This window comes from Mastigoproctus giganteus, chromosome 2 (assembly GCF_048544385.1).
Source record: "Mastigoproctus giganteus isolate SK-2022 chromosome 2, ASM4854438v1, whole genome shotgun sequence".
Lineage (NCBI taxonomy): Eukaryota > Metazoa > Arthropoda > Arachnida > Uropygi > Thelyphonidae > Mastigoproctus > Mastigoproctus giganteus.
Window position 1 is genome coordinate 169,879,662 of NC_143576.1, and position 25,136 is coordinate 169,904,797.

At 34.8% G+C, this 25,136-nt stretch overlaps 1 protein-coding gene across 1 annotated transcript in view; it reads right to left on the reverse strand.

The window, feature by feature from the left end:
* The window catches only part of LOC150089737 (RUN and FYVE domain-containing protein 2-like), a 399,341-nt gene that overhangs the window by 211,635 nt on the left and 162,570 nt on the right, over positions 1–25,136 (reverse strand). Inside the window, exons 8-9 of the mRNA XM_090389637.1 lie at positions 13,770–13,941; positions 3,537–3,653 (exon numbers count right to left, since the gene is read on the reverse strand). Coding sequence (XP_090245763.1) covers positions 3,537–3,653; positions 13,770–13,941 — 289 coding nt within the window. The remainder of the gene's footprint in view (positions 1–3,536; positions 3,654–13,769; positions 13,942–25,136) is intronic.

Here is a 25,136-nt window from a genome sequence, read left to right on the forward strand (position 1 = left end):
TGTCACAATAAATCCAAAAGTCGATAGTAAAAGTCTTTTTACTGTGAGCAGTCAACACACAAATTCCAATCAAAATCAGGAAAGTTAAAATACCCCATTATAAGCATTCTGATTTAGTAATTCATTATACTATTCATTCATTCTGTATAGTCATTCACTATAACATACTTCTACTCTCATTTATGTGAAAACAAAAATGAGAGAAGAAGAAATTGACTCAATATTGCACTTACCACCCATGTCAAGTGGGTATACTACATTAAATTTTGTGCTTCTTAACAAAGAAGCTTAACTCCTCCCCATCTCCAACACCTTGTTTTCCAGCTGCATGTTCTAATAGAAGCAGTGCAAGAATCACTTACACCTCTGCCTGCAGCTGCAATTAGTCTGTGTATCCCCCCCAAGATATTAATACAATACCCACCTAACATTGACTCAATAGCATCAAAAAATATTCTTACACCTCTTCAATTTAAATGCATCCCATTCCTGTAAAAATGGCCTCTCCTGTTAACAAGTGTAGATCACACTGAGAAAAATTCTATCCCATGAGCCTTGCACAGTCTCTACATGGCTAAATTTTTTGACAGTGCTCTTATTATGTGCTCACTCCTATCATGTATGGCCAGAATTGCAGACAATTTCATATTTAATCCTAACTTGTGACTTTTTCTCAGATGTGCTGCTACTAATGGCATTAGTACCAACATTCAGAACAATTTTACCTTTTGTGCACTTAAAATATGACAGATGCTCTACAATCATCAACATCACCTCAGGTTGATATATCCTGGTCCTATTCTACCTATCCTTTTTACAAAATATATTTCCCCTTTCCTTGACAATAGATTCACCAACAATAGTGCTATCTCCTATGGGACCAGCACAGTCTGATGCAGAGTATCATATTGCCTTATTTTGCATGAATGTCATCTCCAGCTTTGTGATGGGTAGCTAATAGCTTGAAGGAAACTCTGTTTAATTTGTATCAATAAAGAGTTGAAAAACAGTGGACCAATCATTAAAAGAAGTAGACAACAAGAGGAATGCTTACATTAGGTGAAATAAATAAATTGTACAATATTTTGAACGTTTCTTCTAATAACTTTTACTGTCTGCAAAAACCATCAGGTTTTCTTAGTTGTTGTTGTTGTTTGGTTTTTAGGAGCATTAACAACTAAGGCCATATTGCTCCGAGAATATGTGGTGGTCATTCCCTGACCTACAATATTTTCCGTAAACATTTCAAGTTCATGTTCACTATCAAATTCATCAATAGTATTAACAAAATGCTGGACAGTTTTTCCAGATTCCATTCATGCATTTCTTTGTCACAGCCTCCCACTCGGCCGCAATATTTTTGGTGCATTTATAAATATCGTACTGTTTCCAAAACTCTCGCAAAAGATAGTTCTGGGTCAGCGTCTGTTGCAACTATAGCTTGGGCAAAAGTGGTTCAAAGATAGTTCGCCATAAATGTGGCAATCGCCCCTTGGTCCATAGGCTGAATGAGTGGAGTTGTATTTGGCGGCAAATAAACAACTTTTAGCAATAAAAAGAAGCAAGACCAGAAGCAATAAAAATAAACCGCAAATGCAAATTATAAATACCCACAGACAGTGCCTCTATTTGGAAATATAGCATCTAATAATTTTATTTCAAACTCCAAATATAAATAAAACATTGCCAGAAAACTAAAATATAAATTAACCAAAACTTCCCCCCACCTCAGCCACTCATTTCAGACATTATGGTTTATCAAACACTACATTTTTCTTTTGCCTGTTGGAGTACCTTGTTGCTTTTTTCTCTTAAGACATGAGGCATCAGAGGCCAAATCTCTCCTACATTTCCCTCCCACAGGTATAATTTTCCATCCTTTCTCTACATATAATGCACAACATGCACAACTTCTCTTTCTTACCACTCCATTAGGTTATTTCTTTTCTAAATTCATTTCAGTTTGCACGAGTTTTAGTCCAATAAAGGTGACTTACTTTTGACAATACGAAATTTTTAGAAATCTTCAAGTACCGTGTTAGTAGACTAGAAAAGAATAGCGAAAGCTTAAAAAACGGTACTCACCTTGAAATTAATGTGCGATGGTTTACTTAGGTAGCGTGGTTAATGTTTACGTTGAATTGTTAAATTGAAAAATTAAAAGGGAGGGAGGTAAGTAAAGGTTGACTGAGTTAAATGGGCCCAAGGAAACAGAAGTGTACACATCCAATCCTTGGTTGTCATCGAAATAAAAAAAAGAAGAATAATTAAAAACTATGTAAGTGAAGCCAATAGTCTTTACGAGGACTTTCGTTAGTTAAAGAACGTCTTCAGTTGGCAATGTGTGGGGAGAGAATGCGTATGGTATTTTAAGAATAAAAAATTATACTCTCGTGATGCCTTTTTTGACATGTGGGAACTTTAATCTCGAGAGGTTCCAAATTGGGGAAAGATTGAAGGGGAGTTTAGAATTCAGAATTTGGAGGTTAGAGTGGTGCTTGTACCATTCAATAACTAGAGCTTCATATTGAAGTATTCTGTAGCTGGATTTTAGTTTAATGATGGAAATGGCAGAATCGATGAGCGGGTTGTGGTTGTGAGTCTGGGCATGAGTTGTAAGTTCTGTGACAGATTGGTTAGACGTGAGACTATGGAAATGGTAGTATGCACGGGTGTTGGATGTTTTTGATGAGCCAAATTTGGTAGTGGTACTTCCGATATAACATGTGTTGCAGTTTGGTTGACAATTAATGAGGTATATAATATTATTAAGGTCGTTTGTAGAATATTTGTATGTGTCTTTATAGGTGCTGAAGAAGGATCCTAATTTGTTGTAGGTGGAAAAAACAAGGAAGATATCAGTGTTGTTAAATAGGCGTCGGAACTGTCCTGCTAGTTCATTGTGGTAAGGGAGGACTATGCGGATGTTAGTTTTATTTTTGTCTTTGGTTGGGATGTTAGATTTAATTTTATTTTTAGCGTGAAGGATTGTATTTAAAATGAGTTGGTGGGGGTGTGGCCCGAACACACAACCAATCTTTATAATCTCCACATCAATCATCCTTAAATCGCACTGGTTTTTTTGGAGATTGGTGATATATAATGCATACTTTTTTTTTTTTATTTATTATTATTATTATTATTATTATTATTATTATTATTATTGCCTGTGTGCCATTATATTTTCCAGTGTATAAAGCACTTAAAAGAGCAAACTTCACCTTTGTGTAAACAGTTCAGGAATGGGGGTGCATTTCAGCGCAAATAAGTCTTTAGTGTCATATACTAATCATCTGAGAGGTGAGACAAATGAGTATGTGACTTCCCTGAAAGTTTCCAGAGAGTTTCTACATGATTTGCTCTCCTTCAAAACAAATTATGCTTCTATGACTGAAATATGAAATCTTCACTAAAAGCAATAAAAGCATCATATAACTCGAATTACTTCACCATAGGTAAAAAAGAAAAAAAATTATTACTACCAAGTGAAATTTCATATATTTACAAGGTAAAAATTTAAATATTCAGCTCCTTACCTGTCGTGTTTGCATTTCATCCTGAAGTTGTCTTTTGATATCATTATATAGAAAGTCAAGGCCAGCTTGATTAGTCTGATATGTTTCTCTCTCAGCTGATATGTCAGCTCTTGTCTCCTATATCACAGAAATAGGTATCATTAATTATAAAAACCTCTTTATTTCAAACATAAAAGTTTTGTGAATAGTACAATGGACAGCATCTAACTCTGGAGCTGCAAGTTTACAATTATTTTAACCTGTAGCACATAGGGGATCAAATAAAAACTTAACATGTTAAGTTGTTATAGGTATATGTTTACAAGATCAACATATACCTAAGGTTGTAATTTGCCACCACTGTTGATGGGACATATATATGTATTTTCCATCACTGTTGCTTAACACAAAAAAGTTGTCTTACTGTCAATCAAGTCCTACAGGCCACTTTCATAAGTTACATGTATCACAAGTGGTCATGGATCATTAGTGATCTGCAGAGCACAAGCTAGGAACACTGCTCTAGGATAGTTTTTCCTTGCTTTCTCTGTTAAAAATTCAAGAATAACTCAATAAAAAGAGTCAAAATAACTTAACTCCCAATGTGCCTACAAATGTGTGTATGTGTGGGTGTGTGTGTCTGCAATAAAGAAAAATCTAACAGCTTAAGGTTGCTATTAGATTTACTTTCTCACATATTCAAATACAATAAATAAAGACATATCAAGGCATCATGAAATGAGAATGTGAGAAATTCATTCTTAACAATGGTACCTTGAATAAAATACACTCTAAAGCAAAAGAAACTAATTTAATAGATTACATAGGACTGTTCAAAAAAGAATTATTGTATTATTAATGTTATTCATTTTATCTTAATATATGTCTAAATTTTCATGGTACTTTTCAGAAAAGTTCCAATTTGACATAATGCATCTATCCCAACACTATTACCATTCTCCAAAAACTTATGAACATCATCTGCCACTTTGATCATTGCTTCAGAACAGCTGAAAACATGTCCCCTTAATTATTATTTATTTTATATTTTTAATGTAGGAAAAGGTAAGTCACAGGGTTGAAGATGTGAAAAATATGGAGGATGTTCATACTGACACCTGAAAGAAACATCTGATAGTGATGGGAACCAAGTACCCATAACTACAGTAACTTGAGGGCATGTGTTGTCATAATGGGATATCCAAACACGGGTATGCAGATCAAGATGTTTCAGGCAGACATCTAAAAATACTGATAAAATTATATAAAATCAGATTCCTGTCAAGCACAGATGTCACACAAACTGGATTCCTTATATAATAGAATGGGTTAAACTTTCACTTTTTTGACTTCCTGAGGCAGCTAGTTTTCATGGCTGTACCTCTTTTTTTTTAGCATCCAGCAGTAATCAGCCATCATATTGACATTCCATTGCACATGGTACCTTTTTTCCATTTCTTTTATATGCTGATGGAATCTTTTACCCTGCTCTTCACTTAAGCTACCTAAATTTTCTAGGAAATAGTTAAAGTGAAAGTGCACGAGGCTTACTTTAACACTCATACTGTAGTCTACTTTTCTAAACTTTTCCAGCATGTCACCCATAATTTTCTCATAATCTGAGTGTTTATCATTTCCCAAAAAACCGCATACATTTTGAAAGCCATGTGTCTCTTTCAGTTTGGTTCAGGAATTCTTCAAATACAATCTAGCAGTAGTTTGAAGATTTGAGGTCCAACTTGTTTTTTTTTTTTTTTTTTTTTTAGTTAAGCAATGGATATTTAGTACAAACATGCTTGAAACAATTTCCTTCTTTAATTGGGCTTGAACAAAATGTTTTATTAAACTTAGCTTTATATGCAGAGGAAGTAACATTAATTTTCTTCAATCTACTAGTTATTCATCTTTAATGTTCTTTGAACCTGGTGTCAGATGCTGTCTTGGTGGCCACATTTTCCTTTCCTAATGTTCACTCCTTGCTTGACTATCCCACATGCAAAGAAAGCAAAGAATTTTTGTGCAACCAAGTGGTTGGCCAAGTAACAGATCTATAACTTTAAAATTTACATACACTAGCCAAGTACTGAGTTTTTTCCAAAATAAAGTTAATATTTTCAAAGTTTTAATTAACATGCATGCACTGAATGGGCTACAGGAATGGATGCATACTTGTTTTTATTATATAGGAGAACTCCCTTCAAGCTTTGCTTTGATGCGTCAATAAATAGCTTAAACTCTGTTAGTTGGTAGAAAATTCCAAAATAGTTCAAGACAGGAGGAAAGTTGTTGCAATATATCATTGAGCCTTCTTCGAAAAAAATGGGAAACCAATTGTTTTTCACAATGTCTATACCATGAAAAGACTTCAAGCAGATTCTTGGATTTCAGTCTTGACACTAAGAGTTCTGCTGAACAGTGTATTTAAATATACTTCTTTGAGTATATTTAAATCCCTCACGAGATTGCAGAGTTCACTTTGAGTAAACAGCTGTGCTCCATGGTTATAAATTTCTTTATCACAAAAGTTTATATCATCTTCTAAATCAAAAGCATCAGATTCGGAATCTGATACCATATGTTTAAGAACAACTGAGAGGTTCTACCAATAGTTCAGGTCCATGGGGTGCTGGCCTTATATGGTACACAATGTTCTACACATTACAATCTGCAGCATTTACAGAACAAAAGTCATTAATATGATCCCCAATTCCCTCTACATCATGGGAATGGCAAATGTTGTGCATTTTTTTTTTATCGCATTTCTACAATCAAAAGCCCTCCACACAACAGCACACTTTATGGGGGAATACCTTGGTCATCTAATTAAATTACAAAATACATGCACAATATACCCGTTTCACAAATGATGTTATATAGTGCCTTTATTTCACCACAACACAGTTACCACAACTACACTGATGTGCAAAACTTAAGGACCAACACTATTTCTAAAGGTTACAACCACAAAATCTTTACTTAAGGTACTCTTTATTGATGAGAGTAGATTCAGTCTCAGCAGCGATTCTCGATGTCAGCTAATCTGGCGAGAGATTGGCACATGGTATCACCCCGCAAACTGAAAGGGATTGATATGGCAGTCGAGGTGTTCTCATATGGGGAGGCGTTATCTTGGATGGACGTACACAACTCCAGATACTGGAAGGTGGTACTGTAACTGGTGCACGCTATTGTACTGAGGCAATCGTTCCCCATGTGTGTGTCTGTTCTGAGGTGCCATTGGCCCCAAGTTCATGTTTATGGATGATAACGGTGGGAACCGCACTGCAGCTGTTGATATGCTTTTGGAAAGTGAGGACATTGTTCGTATGGATCGGACTGCCCGTTTCCCCCGATCTAAATCCCATCGAACACATATGGCATGCTCTGGATAGATGCCTAGCGGCATGTCCACACCTACCAGCTGAAGATGGTGCTGACGGAGGAACGGACGATGTTACTGCAAGAACTTAAACAACATCAACGTTGTTCTAAGTATGGATAGGCAGTGCAAAGCTTGCATCAGCATTAGGGGTGGCCATATCTCCTACTGAGGACCACGTCTTCCCTTTGTTGCATCTTTGGCAGTGATGAATCTGTATCATGGCAGCCAGTGCTATGTTGCCATTTTTGAATAAAGTCCCTCTGTATCATTTTGTGTTTCCGTTGTTGTGTCGGTGTTGTTTCCTTCATCATTTCTGTACCTCACGAGGTTCCTTTGGTATGCTTTTCCCCTACCCAGGCCACTCCTATGAGAAGCTACAGGTAAAAACCTGACTGGTCCTTAAATTTTGCACACCAGTGTATAACAAAATATATTTGGATTGTTCACACAACCACACATTGCCATTGTCAAAGGCAGAATATGAAAATCGTGTTGCAAGCAGATATTACTTAGCATGACTGCACAAAAAAAAACAATTTTATGCAGAAGGAAACACTTCGTAGGTTTATACAGCTACCGGACTTGCAGGCCTTGACATTATTTGTAGTAGTAGTGGAAAATTATGCAAGAAGGCAAGCTTACATAGCACAGCAAAAAAAAAAAAAAAACAAACTCAAAACAAAAACATCAACACCCCATTTCACTTGTCCATCCCCTCCAACAGTTTAGCCTTGAATTTATTCATGCTACCCACCTCTACAAGAGCAGATGGGAGTTTGTTCCAAGATGACTAAACGTGTGTGAGAACATCTATATCTATCAGTCACAAAGGAAGTAGTGTGCATATCACATATACACTGAGTGGACAGAAATCATGGGATACCTACCACCTACCTAGTAATGGGTATGCTCACCTTTCGCCCGGATAAGGGCGGTCACATGGAGAGGCATTGTTTCCACTAGTTCACTAAAGCATCCCGGAGGACTCTGGTTGGTTGGCGGCTCCCATTGCCTATTGCAGCTAATGATCGCCCGATGGTCTTGGTGGAGACATTTGTGGCACCTCCCTTGTTGAAGATGGCAGTGATTTGTGGCATTGTCACTCACCGGTTGGCTGAAACAATGCAAGACAGACATTGATGGCCACATTCATCCACCACCTTTCTCTGCCCACAGTGCTGTCCATGATGAGATGTTATTCTGGAAATGGCATATTCCCGATACACTCTTGATACTGTCAAGCAGGGATAGTGCAATTTCTGTACTATCTCCCCATGCGTCGGGCACCCACTATCATCCCTCTTTCAAAGTCTATTAACTCATGACGTTTATCCATACTGATAACGAATTACCATCTACGTGAATGCAGTGTACCTATATACCTGCCAAAGTAGTGGGTTCACCCACTAGTAAGAGGGGTGGCAGCGTCGCGTTGCCCAGAAACCAGGTATCCCATGAATTCTGTCCTTTCAGCGTACAAGGAAAGTGTATCTAAAAACGAAATTCTTACAGTTAGTAAACAAAACTGCAGAAGATAAATAAAAGCAGTCATGATTTTAAGAATTAGCAATAAAGGCACACCCAACACCATGACTTTTGAAAACATCAGAATCTATGCAGACCATTATTATTTTAATTTTTATTAGTTAATTATGTGTACTGAAATAAAGGAATTGTATATATTGAGAAGATGTAAGGACTTAATGATGTAACTAAGTCCTTAAGACAAAAGTTCTGACCAAAACTTAATGTGATTAAAAACTCCAAAGGGAAAATTTTAACAGAGGAGAACACAATCAAAGGAAGGTGGAAAGAATACTGTGAGCAGCATTTCTGAGCACCTGTTGGCACTAATGATTTCTGAGCACCTGTTGGCACTAATGATTTGCCAACCCCTTTTCAAGAGGGTGATCATAAATCAGTTCCACTGAAGGAAGTCGTCGAAAAAGCCATCAGAGAACTAATGTGTGGCAAGTCACCTGGAATTGATGAACTCCTAGCGGAACTGATTAAAGCTACAGGTATGAAGGGCACCAAGTTTTTTCATAAAATTATTGTAAAAATTTGGGAAACAAGACAGTGGCCATCAGATTGGAAGAAATCAATTTTCATCCCCTTACCAAAAAAAGGAGATCTGAAAATTTGCTCAAATTACAGGACTATTAGCCTAATTTCTCATGCTAGCTAGATTCTTCTTAAAATCATATTGAACAGAATCTCAAGAAAACTTGAAGAAGAAACTTGAAGAAAAACTTGCCAGAAGAGCAAGCAGGTTTCAGAAGGGGTAGAGGAACCAGAGATCATATCAGGAGTAAACAAGTATCAGGAGGGTGGAAAAATGTTTTGGTGTTTAGCTAAAAATCTCAAAACATGGGGGGGGAGGGCCATAATTACGATAATCAAAAATGATAAGGGCAAAGTTAAAACAGAAAAACTATGTTTTAGAAGTATGGAAAAAATACTTTATTAATTTGCTAAATGAAGGAAATGATGACAGTGAAGAAGAAGAAAAGATTGAAATGAGAGAAATATATTGGTTGCTATCCCTATCATTAAGATAGAGGACAGCGAAAATACCAAGTATGGACAAGCAACAGGTTTAGACGAAATTAGACAGATTACAGAAAAGTCCATTTAGGATTTGTGATTTGAAAGAGAAAAAATAAATTTAAAAAAAACCTAGAAATCTGCCCTTAATTTAAAAAAATAATAATATATAGATATATATATATATATATATACATATATATTGTGTTTTTAAATAATTATTATAAATGTCTAAATGATTATTTTCAATTTATCACTTTGCAACGTTAATGCTATTGCCGTGTGGCAATTAGACATTATACGTGCTAGATATATTATAGTTTGATTGTTTAAACTACTTCAATTTTCTGGTATTTATTTTCTATAAAGGTATTAAGGTGTAAACGGAACAGGAGATTCAGTTAGAATGTGTAGTCTAACCTATTCCTGGGGGTCTGTAATGGTATTAAAGATATGATTAATACTTAATGAAGTTAAAATTAAAATTATAATTATTTTAACAAACTTTAAATAGCATTAATTAATCATCAAATCAATATCAACTAAACATTCCTTTACCTGGTCGTCTACCCGCTACTTCATCGGGGGCTTTGAGCAGATCGATAGCCAGATTAAAGGAATGTCTCGTAATTACCCATTTCTGTTAACTCCTTATCAGTTTTGCCATTGTATTGAGATTATTTTTGTTCTTATAAGTTATTTAGTTAATTGAATATGGATAGATATAATTTAATTTGTAATATCAGATAATTTTAATTTTTAGAAAAACTTTAATCTTAGCATCGTAATCAGCAAACTGGTGGAGGAGAAACAAAGCCCAAAGGGTAATTATCGGAATAAGGGAGAAGAGTTATACTTACAGTATCTGTCCATTGGTGGTCTGTCGGAAAAAAGAGGGGTTAGTCCCGTTCTCTGTTTGTTATATAACAGGGTTGGTTTTGAGTGTGCAGCCACGCCTATTGTTGCAGTGCGATGCAATTTGTAAGTCATGAGATAAGAGGTCTGATTTCTATGTAGGTGGGGGTAGGGGGCTGAGTCTGGGGGGGGGAATACTTCCGATTTATTAGAAATTACGTGGTGAAAATAATATATACACGAATTGGTTGTTTGTTATTTACATGCGTTGTCTAATGTTATTTACATGAGTTAGTTGTTGCTATTTACATGAATTAGTATTTGCTATCCCTTTGGACTGGGCCGGTATAGCTTTTCTAATATTTCGGCCCGTATTGTCTTAGGGGATAGCTATTTACATATATACAGCTTCCTATCAAGTGAATGTTTACCTTGCATCGTTCATCTTAGTTATGTTCTTTTGTATGGAAGTATGGTGTTATATTTCCATTTTGGATTTTTAATTTTTAATTTTTGGATGGGTGAGTTAATACAGGATAACGGATTATAGTGCGGTCAGAGGACGAGCCTCCTCTGAGTGCAATAAATCCGGACCTCAATTTAGGTAGTTTTTCTTTTGCATTATGAATTAGACATTTATTCTGATTCTGGTTTATAGTTGTTTTATTGTATTGTCAATAACATTATTTGTGCAGATGTTCGGTTGATTTTTGATGTTCATCAGTATGGCCACTTTTATGTGGTGTTTACCGTAATTGTTGGGAATATTGTTTTTTGTGAGGGTTTTTATCAGTTTTATAATTGCTTCCGTTGTGTTTTTTTCATTGTTGCCTATTTTTATTAGTCTGGTTGTTTGGTTTCTAATAGTGTTTCCATATATTTCTAATAAATCGGAAGTATCCCCCCCGCGGACTCAGCCCCCTGCCCCCCGGCCTACGTAGAAATCAGACCTGTCATCTCATGACTTACAAATTGCATCGCACAGCAACAATATCAATTAACAATACGCGCGGCTGTACACTCAAAACCAACCCTGTTATATAACAAACAGAGAACGGGACTAACCCCTCTTTTTTCCGACAGACCACCAATGGACAGATACTGTAAGTATAACTCTTCTCCCTTATTCCGATAATTACCTGCTGGGCTTTGTTTCTCCTCCACCAGTTTGCTGGTGGAGGAGAAACAAAGATTAAAGTTTTTCTAAAAATTAAAATTATCTGATATTACAAATTAAATTATATCTATTCATTTCAATTAACTAAATAATTTATAAGAGCAAAAATAATCTCAAAACAATGGCAAAACTGATAAGGAGTTAACAGAAATGGGTAATTATCAGACATTCCTTTAATCTGGCTATCGATCTGCTCAAAGCCCCCGATGAAGTAGTGGATAGATGACCAGGTAAAGGAATGTTTAGTTGATATTGATTTGATGATTAATTAATGCTATTTAAAGTTTGTTAAAATAATTATAATTTTAACTTTAACTTCATTAAGTATTAATCATATCTTTAATATCATTACAGACCCCAAGGAATAGGTTAGACTACACATTCTAACTGAATCTCCTGTTCCGTTTACACCTTAATACCTTTATAGAAAATAAATACCAGAAAATTGAAGTAGTTTAAACAATCAAACTACACACACACACAGTGGTGTTCAAAGAAAGTGCATCACCCTTAAAATCGTAATTGTTGTCCAAATAACTTAAGTATACGGCAATATTCTTACAGATTGCATCAGATAAGATTGACACGCGTAGGTGATGACATAATATTGTCAGCTGTTACTTTCAGCTATATAAGCACGCTCTGCAAGAGTTGCAGTCATTCCTTGCTTGTGTCAGGATGACGAGTTACATGCAGTTGATGCCATGAAGAAAGAATGCTGTTGTTGTTTTACATGAGGAAGGATGTTCTTCCCGTCATACTGCTTATAGAGTCTTGTAATCAGTCGACAGTGAGCAGATTTCTTTTCAAACTCAAGAATACTAGTTCTGCCAATAGGAAAAAAGGAACCAGACGGAAAGGACTATGTTTTGAAGTGCTTATGCCTTAAAAACTGTAAAGCTTCTTCGTCTGAGCTGAAAAGAGAAGGGGAAGAACATACAGAAGTGGCAGCAAGTGCCAATAACAGTCAGGAAACGCCTCTTCAAAAATGGACTTATAGCCCTTTGTCCTAAGAAGAAGCACCTCCTTTCACAAAAAATGAAAACGGACCAATTAATTTGTTATAAGGAGCATGTCAAATGAACCCCCAAGCAATGGAAGTCAGTTATTTTCTCAGATGAGAAGAAATTCAACCTGCAAGGCTATGATGGGAGATAAATGGTTCGTCATAGTGTGGTGAAGAATACCATCTGGGCTGTATGGTGTCTACGATGAAATTCCCTACCAGCCAAATGATATGAGGGTGCTTTTCATACTGCAGAAATAGTTTATAAAAGGCTTAAATGCCAATAGATACCTGGCTATATTGGAAGGCAAATTGCTGCCAACCATTAGAGACCATTTCAACCTGCCAAGTAACTGCATCTTTCAGGACGACTCTACTCCTTGTCATCGGGCAAAAAGTGTAAGTAGGCACTTCTGTAGTTACTTTAGCTTCATTTCTGCATTAGAGGTTTGACAGTAATGTGTTTGCTTTTGTTACAGGTGAAAAAATGGTTGGAAGAACAGTCCATTACAACTCTTAGCTGGCCAGGAAACAGCCCGGACCTGAATCCTATAGAGAACTGTCGGCATCATGTGGAACCTGCAGTTGGCAGAAAGAAACCAAAGACCCTTCGTGAACTTCAGAAAGTCATAATTCATGTTTGGAACCATGAACTATCAGTTGATTATCTTCAGAAATTGATCTTGTCAATGCCTCGACGGTGTACTGCTGTCATCAGGACCAGAGGGAGTTCAACTAAATATTAGTTTGCATCTAGTGAACTTTTCATTCTGTTTTCCATTTAAAATGATAAACTGAAGGAAATTGAGGGCTTCTGATAACATTTCAGCCATAATTGTCGTGTTTACCAAAACTGTTGTATAAGGTTGCAAATGCTCATTTGGACCATTTTGAGAACATGTCAAATATTCCTTAGCTTTGCCTTAACTATTAATAAATATCTTTTGTTTACGTTTCTATTTGTGATGCTAGTCATTAATGTAACATACCATCGTGAAAAAGGGTTAGAAATATGAAATTCCTAGATGATGCACTTTCTTTGAATACCAGGTGGTTATAAAATAAGTTTCCCTATTTGGGAGACCCTAGTGTCAAAACAGTTAGGATAACACTGTGAAAATCGGTGGGTATGTCATTTAGGGTATGTGGAAGTGATTTGTAGAAGGAAAAAAAATAGGTCACTATTGGTGATAAATAGAACCTTTTTAAAAATTTGTTACATGAATGATATATATATAAAACATATGCACATTAGTATTTATCTCGTTTTGAACTTTAAGAACAGACCTCTAGTTTTCTTTTATGTTCTTCAAACATTTTATCCTGTGTTTTCCGTAAATGTGCATTCTCATCTTGCAAGGATAAAATCTGATTTTTTGCAATTGCAAGATCTTCTTTCATTAGTGCATTTGTTGTCTGAAGTTGCTCCACTTTTTGCTGTAAATTTGTAACTGTTGCACTATAACAAAGAAAAAAATTAAGTTGCTTATAAGAAAATGAAGAAACAGTTATAAAGTCCATTATTACTAATATGATGAATAATGAGAAATTTGCTATTATTATCAGATCAATGATATTAAATACAGAGAAATATTAGTTATAGTCAGTAAAATATCTACAAATGTAAACATGAAACTGTTCACTAAAGCAAGTGTTTCAAACTGCAGTAATAACATTCTTCTTGAACATATTTTTGAATGCCCATGAAGGATGAAAACATAAAAGCATGTCCTATTATGTTTTCATTTTTTCAGAGGTAAAGAACTACTGAAGCATAGAAAAGTGACAAAAAAAAAATATAGATACAAAGAGTGACTGATAAAGAATTACAAAAGTAATTATTTTACGCTGTGCAAGTTTGAGAGAATATTCTGGAAAGTATCACCAAACAGATACACCTGTTTACTAAGACTACCTTGTGTTCTATGCAACTGGAATTTCAAAGCATACCAAAATTTGTAAAATAAAATAATGATAAAATGACGAGAAACTAAATGTGTGTTTCATTACCTGCTCTGCAACTTCAGAAATTCTGATCAGTGAAAAAGTCAATTTTAATAAAAATTAAAAAAAACAATGTCAGCAAACACGAAATTCCCTAAAAAATTTATATAAAGGATCCCACCTAATCAGGGCCACACAAAAACTGCAAATGAAGGAAACATGTGCCATAGAATTTCACTAACTCCTAAATGCCTTTAGCTGATTTGTTAAAATATAAGCTATGACCCTATATTTTAACAAATCCCGATTGTAAAGTGCCATCCTTTTAATCAGAAACATTGTAATAAAAGTAATTTTTCAGAAACTATTACGGGGGAGGGGAATTAAACACAAACTATACATTTCAAAGAAAAGAAACCAATTCAGTAAGGATATTTAGACTTTAAACAATTCTCAGACTGCAAAGAGAGAGAAAAAAAAAATAATAATAATAAATGATACATACATACATATATATATATATACTCTCCCGACTAAAAGTTTAGAATCACATTTAATTTTTCTTAATTTTCAAAGTTTTATTAAAATAGGACCAACTTATTTACCAATTTTTATTAAAATATTTTCTATTGTGTATAAAAAACTGAAATAATATTTACAAAATATTTAAGAAATTTCTAGAATATTCAAGAATATTCCAGAAAGGTGTAGATTCCTAAATGTGGTTGAATTCTGTACATGATTCTAGAGTGTTTTGCAATAATATAAATTGAGAAAAAGAATTGTAACTTAGAAAAACTCACCTTGCTGAATGGTGAGCTGTAACTCACCATTCAGCAAGGTGAGTGTTCGATTTTACACAAAATGTTTATCATGTGTTTCATGATAAACATGGCAAGAAATAAGGAACTATATGTTGAAAAAAAGTAGTGCTATTTTAACTCTGTATAAAGAAAGTTATTCCATGAGAAGTACTGGCAAAAAACTAAGTGTTTCATTTAAAGGAAAAGAAACCACCATTCGACAAATCAAGGAGAGACTGGAAGTTTAAAGGACAAACCAGGATCGGGACAACCATGCATAACAACGAAGCACAAGATAAGACCATAACACTGATTTCTAAATGCAATCAATGATTTAATGCACATGAAATCCCAGCCAAGTTCAACAGGTACAGACGAACTCCCATGTCTATATCCACGTGTAGTGGTCCAAAAAAGCTTATTAAAACCAGAAAATCAAAATAAACAATTGGCTTGGGCCAAAAGCCATCACAATTGGACAATTGAAGAGTGAAAAAACATACTGTGGACAGATGAATTCAAATTTCAAATGTTTGGATCCAAGTGTAACATTTATGTGAGATGATCAACTGAAGAAAAAATGGTGCCACATTGTTTAGTACCTTCAAGCATGGTGGTGGTGGTTCAATCATGATCTGAGGTTGCCTCTGTTTTTCTGGATTGGGTGACATCCTCAGAATTGAAGGAATTTCAAGAAATGAAGGCTATAAAAACATTCCTGAACATAAGGCAATGTCCTCTGGACTTCAACTTTGTTGAATAAATTGTATATTACAAGACAAAGATCCCAAAGCTGTGCTTTGGGATCTTTGTGCAGGGACTATGCAGGGACTTTCTAGCAACTAAACAACAGGAGGGATATTGCAAATTATAGTTGTGACCACCCCAATCACCTGACTTTAAACCCAAATAGAGCTTTTATAGAATCATCTAGGCCAGCATTTCTCAAAATGTGTTCCACGAGATGTGAACAAGTGTTCTGTGAAAAATCGTAATTAATAATTAAAAAAATAAAATAAAATAAATAAATTTTGCATATTTGTAGCGTACACCACTTTTGTATCATTATAATATTTAACATATTTTTTTTTTCAGTTATTAATATACTGGCATAGACTAATAATCATATAGACTGCAGAACACTTTATTTTCATGGGCTTTGCATAGAGAAGTATGCACAGAGGTAATGACACCTACCAAAAAGTAGCAATGTGGTGATCTAGTATGCCATTCATATGCGATTTAGCCTGGAGTACACGGGTTGAAGGAGAGGAGGAAGCGAACCAATGTCATAACTAAACTCACTTCCATGTATAAATTTTTTTTTGATAATTATTAGTATTTTGAAATATTATTATTAAAATATGTGATCATGGATTGGTGGTTGAAAAAAAGAACTCTAAAATGAGAAGCAAAGTAGTGCAACTTCTAGTAGTGCAACAGTAGTTTCATCGACCACTGTTGCACTACTTCTAGTAGTGCAACAGTGGTCGATGAAAACGAACCCAATATTGTCACACTTCAAAGTGAGAATGAACAATCGCAGCCTTTTGTTCCCCAGAAATCCGAAGTGAAAAAACAAGAACCAACTAATAAAAGATCAAAACGAAAGTATAATGGCAGTTATTTGAATTTCGGCTTTACATGTATTGGAAATAAAATGCTCCTGATGCACAGTGCGCCATATGTAATAAAATATTAGCAACACTTCTTTGGCTCTCATCAAAGAAGACTTACGAAACTTGTGTTTCGTAAGTGTTCCGTAAATATGTTGTGAGATAAAAAGTGCTCCGTGACTAAAAAAGTTTGGGAAACACTTATCTAGGCCATCAAGTCTGTGAAGTCTGCCCATCTTCACAAAATTTATATGAAACCTTGCAGACTGCCTGAAATAATGTTAGTCAAGACATTATTATAAAATTAATCACCAGAATGCATATCAGTGTAAGGGAGTGATAAAATCTCATGGAGTATATTTTAATGAAAAATCAGTATAGCTGTTAAATATTAATCATTTATTATTTTATTTATTTAGATTCCCAATTTAACCCAATTTAATGACAACCAAGGACGGAGTTAGTGCACTTCTACTTCCTTGCGCATATTTTAATCCCGTTTCCATCATAATTACTATTTACCCACCCCTTAATTTAAGAACCAATCACCTTAAAGCTAGTCACCTCTTGCCGTTCAAACCATAACAATTGCAGATCGATCAAGGTGAGTACTGAAAAATTAAGCCCTTGCTATTTTTTGAATTTATTTTATTTATTTTTATTATTTTTTTTGCTGTAAATTTTTCAATGGTTAATAAAAATCTTAAAATACTTTGTAGTGTGTTGTTTTTTATATTAAACCTTACACTCTCATAGATAATTTCAAAATAATTAAAATAACAATTGTAATAAAATTTAATTTATTTTTATTTAATTTAATTAATTTTAATTTATTAATAACAATTAATAAAATTTGAAAATACCTAGCAAATCGTTCTAAAATGCCCAAATATAAAATTTCACGAAGATCCATCCGCTGGAAGGTGTGGGAATCAAGTTATTATATGTGGATGGACAGACAAAGAAATAATAATTGTTACATTTACAGTGGTCCAATTTTAATGAAATTTAGGTTAGCTCTAAAAATCTTTTTAAAAGGCCCAAATATAAAATTTAATGAAAATCTATGCTCTGGAAGTTGAGTTATTATGAGGGTGGGGCAAAAAATGAAATACCTGCCAGATTTTTAACTGATCTAATTTTTAATGGAATTCAGAATGGCTCAACAAAGCTTTTTAAAATGCTCAAACATAAAATTTCATGAAAATCCATCCACCAACTACAACCAGGGCACACAGAGAAACATTTCCAACTACACCATCCAGCAGCTCTTGCAGATAGGCCTATAGAGTAGACCTGTTGACACCTCTGCCTACAATGGGTAGTGGAGCACCATTCCAGGATAATGGATGAATTCCTAGAAAAGTCATCTGGTGTGATAAATTAGAGTTCCAGCTCCGTTGTGCCTTTTTTTTCACAATTCCTTGTGATGCTGATGGATGAATGCATATCCAACAGCGAGCAAGCAAACAACTGTAACAACTGCACAGTGGGACAAAAACAGGCCGGCAGCAGTGATATCATGGTTTGGAGTATGTTTTCATGAACATCGCTGGGTTCCTTCATCTCCCCCAATAAATACACCCTCACTGCCTGATCCTACCTCAGCACTGTTTCAGACCAAGTTTTGCCCTACATGGTGAACAGATGGAACTGGACTTTTTCAACAGGACAACATCTTGTATCTCAAGGCCGGCATTGTCTAGGAATGGTTCAAGGATCATGTCCAAGCATTTTGTGTGCTCCCCTGGCCACCAAATCCCCCCCCACCCACATCAATCCCATTGAACATTTGTAGGATGCAGTGGAATGAAGCATTTGCCAGTCCACACTATAGCCTCAATCTGTTTCCAAACTCCCGGATATCCTCCTGTCCAGGTGGTCCAGGATACCTGATGGCATCATCCACAGCCTCGTGGAGTCAACCTATTCCAGGTGCAAAAAGCAACCCAACACACTATTAGGTAGGTGCTCATAATGTTTTGTCTTATGAGTGTACATACGTACACACACACCACACACACACAATGAAAATCTGGATATTACACTGAACCAGCCCAGCTAGAAAACTTGGAACAGGAAATGTGGAGATACAAATTGTGCCAATAGCAGAAGAAGGAGTACATGAAATTTGTTAATGTTACTACGGTACTACTGCTTGTCTTCCTTTTTAGTTTCAAATTTTGCAGTCAATAACCAAATTTAGCTGTAACTGTAGACTGTAGATGGTTGTTGCAGATTACACTGTGCAATTGGAAAAGAATGATACTTAAATAAAATTCTGTTCAAATTTCTGATGAAAATTGTGAAAGGAATTCTGGGATAAAGCTTACTAGTATGAAAAATAAATGGAACAGCATGTACTTATGTCATGTAATATTCATATGCAAGACACAAAGTCAACTGTATTTAATTTTTCTACGGTTTGAATGTAACAGAGATTACCATTATAATGGATGGAAGCTGCAAGTGAATAAATAAGATTTTCTCACCTTGTTTTCTTACCAAGCTTTTTAATCTGTATAAAATGGGTTATTATAATAGATGCTGTTCAATGGATTCTTATTTATCCAAATTTTATCTTTAAATTTAGATAAATATGAATGTGAGACTTGGACCTTAGCTGAAAGATAAAAAAAAAAAAAACTACTGGCCATTGAGATGGATTTTTGGCAAAGATCAGCAAGAAAGCCTAGGGTTGAAAAAGTTAAAAATGACGTGATATGGAATACAATGAATGTCCAAAAAACCATCATTAATAAAATAGAGGAGAAAAGATTGGAGTGGTTTGTCCATGTGAAGAGAATGGAGGACGACAGATTGCCCAGAGGAGCCAAGGAATGGATGCCATGGAGAAGGAAAAAGAGAGGAAGAACAAGAAGGACGTGGAGAGAGGGTGTGAGAGCAGCCATTAATAGAAGACTGGTGGACAGAGATTGGGAAGATAGAAGAAAATGGAAAAAATGAATAAAGGAATGACTTTTCAATGTTAGGTTGAGGAGAACCATTGTAATAATGGAATAAATCCTAAGAAAAAGAAGAAGAATTTAGATAAATAGGAATCCATATAAATTGTATTTTTTTTTAATTTTTTTTTTTCCTTGGCTCTCATTTCAGCAAACATGCATTGTATTTCTTAAAAATATATAAATATACTGAGTGGCCACTTTATTGGGTATACATACCCTTTTCATGAAATGGAGTACTCGTTCAGTAACAGCAGCGTGTGTTCAAACTATGCAATATAAAGTGTGTGGGGATGTGGGGATGTTGTAAGAGTGCAATTCAAGAATAAGAAAAGCAAAAGATTTAAGCAACTTTAGATGTAGCATGGTACTCATTGCCAGATGCACTGGTATCAGTATCTCAGGGATATCAATATTATCCCATAACCAAATAACATTCAACCAATTAAAATGCTGTGGTCAGAAAACAGAAAAAAATATACAGTAAACTCCTTTTACAGTGCTTTTCGGGAGACTGGCCCTAAAGAACATTAAAAGTGGCTGCCCTTTTTTGGTGGCTATTTTTCATATGTTGTCATAGTTTTAAGGACAGAGGAATGAATACAGACAGAAGAGTGAAGAGAAATAAAAAGATAATAAGGAGGGAGTAAGGATAAGAAGAGATTAGTTAGACAAAAATAATGAAAAGATAATAAAAGTAATAGAAAAAAGAGATATATAAATGAAAAACAAGAGAGAGAGAGAGAGAGAGAGAGAGGCGCTCCAATGGAAAACAGATGATCAACAAGTTGGAATCTGAAGTGCCTAAAGGACCACTAACATTGACCGTGTACTTAGAAGTACACGGTCAATGTTAGAGAGAAAGAGCAGGAGCTGATATTAAGATTGTCTGGTATTCTGGTTGGTAAATGAACAAGCTGTGCAATTAGGTCATTTTTACACATTGTTACATGAGCAGACAGTTGACATCTACTGTGAAATGATAAAACACCCTCCAACACAATGTACAGATCTGCATTTAATTCTGTTTAATAGAGTCTTAAGAAAGAATTTTTGGATTCCTAGAGAAAGGCAATCTACCATGCCTTCCCAAAGCTAGGAAAGGTATCCTAAAAATTCAGATAGCACAAAGTTTTGTTTGTTTGTTTGTTTGGGTTTTTTTTGGCGCATTAGCAACTATGGCTATAATGTGCCAAGACTACAGATAGCACAAAGAGCTCCTCTGATGAGCTCTTTGTGCAAGATTCTGGAAATAAAGATCAATGCTTGCTTTGTGTGTGGTATTTAAGAACGAGAGAGAGAGAGAGAGAGAGAGAGAAGACTGGTTGAAAAAGGGGTTGAGAAGGGAGTGAAAGTGAAGAAATGAAAGAAGGAATAATAAGAAAAAATTAAATTTGAATAGCAAAGGCTTAATTTACGGTACTCACCTTAGACTATCTGCAGTTGTTATTTGGGTAAATGAATGACTAAATTTTTGGGTTTGGGTAATTTAAAGTTAAGTAGATTAATTTACAGGATGGGAATAAATTAATTGTAAACGGAATTAAAATATGCTAAAGGAAGCAGAAGTACACAACTCCGTCTCTGGTTGTCACGGAGAATAAATTAATTAAGAACTCTAAAATATGTGAAACAGCTGGGGCCAATAGTCATAACGGTAGACTTTTGTTAAAATATCTTCAGTTGGCCAAGTTTAGTGGAGAGAGAACACGTGCTGTATTTAAAGAAATTTTTATGTTCCCGTGATACACTTTGCAACATGCAGAAATCTCAAGTGTGTGAGATTCCAAACTGGGGATAGGTTGGAGGGTAGTTTTGCATTTATAATGTTTAATTTAGAATAGTGATAGAACTATTTTATGATGAGGGCTTCATATTGGAGAATTTTGTAACTGGTTTTAAGTTTTACTATGGTGATGGCTGAATCGACTAGGGCGGTGTAGTTGTGGGAATGTACGTGTAATGTGAGCTTGGTACTGGATTGTCCTGTTCTGAAACTGTTATAGTGATAATATGCTTGTGTATTAGAGGTTTTAGTGGAACCGAATTTTGCTGTAGTACTTCCAATATAGCAAGCATTGCAATTTTGTTGGCATTTAATCAAATATATAATGTTGTTCATGTCACTTGTCGAGTATTTATGTGTTTCTTTATATGTATTGAATAAAGATCCAAGTTTATTATATGCGGAAAATATAAGTGTAACATCTGTGCCTGCGAATACTCTGTGGAATTGTCCCACAAGACTACTATGGTAGGGGAGGATGATACGTGTGTTTCCTTTTGTGGTATGTTTAGTTGGATTATTGGTGTTGTTTTTTGCAATGGAAATAATGTGTTGAATTAAGTGAGGTGGGTAGGCTCTGGGTGGTTGAATTAAGTGAGGTGGGTAATTCAACACATTATTGCCATTGCAAAAAACAACACCAATAATCCAACTAAACATACCACAAAAGGAAACACATGTATCATCCTCCCCTACCATAGTAGTCTTGCAGGACAATTCCGCCGAGTATTCGCGGGCACAGATATTACACTTATATTTTCCGCATATAATAAACTTGGATCTTTATTCAATACATATAAAGAAACACATAAATACTCAACAAGTGACATGAACAACATTATATATTTGATTAAATGCCAACAAAATTGCAATGCTTGCTATATTGGAAGTACTACAACAAAATTCAGTTCCACTAAAACCTCTAATACACGAGCATATTATCATTATAACACTTTGAGAACAGGACAATCCAGTACCAAGCTCACATTACATGTACATTCCCACAACCCCCCCCCCCCCCCGCTAGTCGATTCAGCCATCACCATAGTAAAACTTAAAACCAGTTACAAAATTCTCCAATATGAAGCCCTCATCATAAAATGGTTCTATCACTATTCTAAATTAAACATTATAAATGCAAAACTACCCTCCAACCTATCCCCAGTTTGGAATCTCACACACTTGAGATTTCCGCATGTTGCAAAGTGCATCACAGGGACATAATTTCTTTAAATACAGCACGTGTTCTCTCTCTCCACTAAACTTTGCCAACTGAAGACGTTTTAACAAATGAAAGTCTACCATTATGACTATTGGCCCCATCTGTTTCACATATTTTAGAGTTCTTAATTAATTTATTCTCCATGACAACCAGGGACGGAGTTGTGCACTTCTGCTTCCTTGCACATATTTTAATTCCGTTTACAATTAATTTATTCCCATCCAGTAAATTAATCTACTTAACTTAACTTTAAATTACCCAAACCCAAAAATTTAGTCATTTACCCAAATAACAACTGCAGATAGTCTAAGGTGAATACCGTAAATTAAGCCTTTGCTATTGAAATTTATTCCAATCACACGGTACACTTTAAGACATTCTATAATTATCTAATAAGAAGAAATTAATAAGACAAAAATAGTGAAATAATAACAAGAGAGAGAGAGAGAGAGGGGGGGTGAATAAAAAAGAGAAAAAGATTAGTTAAGAACTAGGTGGAGAAACAATAAAAAGATAGAAAAGAAGGTAGAAAGAGGGAGTGAGAAGAGGAAGAGATTAGTAAGGAAACAATAGTGAAAGAGAAAGATAATGGGGAAAAGGATGTAGATTAGTGAAGAGTAGTTATCAGGAGGGAGTAAGAAAAAGGAAGAAAGATAAAGAGGGATAGTAAGAAGACAAAAGAAGAGATGGAGTGAGAATTGTACATGTAATAAAACAACAACATAAAAAAGTTTATAAATATATATGATATACAGTACTAAATGATATAATATCTAAAGAAAAGTGGATTGTTACACAATATACAATCTCAGTGTCACATTCCAGAACCAATCGCTGAAATTGTACATAAAAAAATAACAATATCAAGCTTGTCTCTGTTTCTGACATAAAACATATGCCAAAAAGGTATTATGTAAGAACTTTAAGATGCTTTTGAATTTTCAAAAAAAATTCAACTAAAAGTAGTGGGGGGCTAGAATTAATGTGTTGGCATATATTTTAAAATTTGTTCTACAGAGGACAGGAAGAAATAGAAAAGTAACTCACCATAGATGAAAACATGCAAAGATGAAAACATGGAGCTCGGTGAAAGTGGAGCCGGCCATACAAAAGACGAAAGGAAAAGGTGTAAGCGAGGTCACTAAAAGAGTGTAAACAAAGTACAACCGGAATATATAGTAATCGCACAGCGACATCTAGCAGAACAACAAGAGGGGAAAGGGTGAAAGTGGTAAAAAAGTGAAAAGGGAAAATGCATTTAAAGAAATAAACGTGCAAAAAAAAAAAAAAAACAGATGTCAGTTCTAGCAACTTTGGCATTAAAGTAGTAGAATCGACACATTTAGTGTGGGAAAGGGAAAGTAAGCAATTAAGTTTGTGATACATATATCCAGCATACTTAAAGGAAATTACTAACAAAGTAGTGATAAATAAAGGAAGCAAAAACTTTGTGAAGGCTAAAAAAGATATGACAGGAAGGGAATAGCAACCTGCTAGGCATTCAAAAACCTAATGGCTTTGCAAGAAATAAGAAAGAAAGAAATGAAGAACAGTCAAAAGTATGAGGAATGAAGTAAACAGATAGAATAATAAAATAAAACAGAAGGATACTGAACAAAATTCTGAGAGTATGAATCACAAATTTAAAGAAAATGCAAAACTGTGAAGATCAACTAAAATGTGAAAAGAGAGCATAAAAGTAAACTAAACTAAAAATGCCTATATAGTATAGTAATTCATCATACATAGTCATAAGCTAACCTTGTAAGCTATATACAGAACATACAGCCCTGGAAAATGAGAAATAAACAAAACACAAGTAATGAATGGTAATGAATAATTAAGGATGTACTCTACAGTAGATCAACATGTCTGAGAGGAAAGAATTTTATTAATGGAAAATCTGCTGTAGTTCAAATATCATTTTGAAATTTTTTTTTATAATTAATGATATTAAGGGCTTTAACAAATGAAACCTCAAATATGGTAAGGGAAAAAGTTTCCAATGATTTTAAGATAAGAGTATTCTCAAATTAGAAACAGCCAATTATAATCACTGCAAATAGTAGCAATTCTAATACAATGGAAAAGGATGATATTAGCATAGGGTTACCATCCGTCCTCTTTTAACCAGATTTGTCCGGATTTTTTGTCTAAAATTTTTGTCCGGGTGGATTTTTATAAATTCGTCTAAATGTCTGGAATTTTATATTATACGCCATTTTTTTATGCAAGCTCAACGAAAACTACCAAGTTACGTTATACAGAATCTTTTTCGGAATAGGAGACAATTCTTCAATTCGAATTTTCGTGTTGA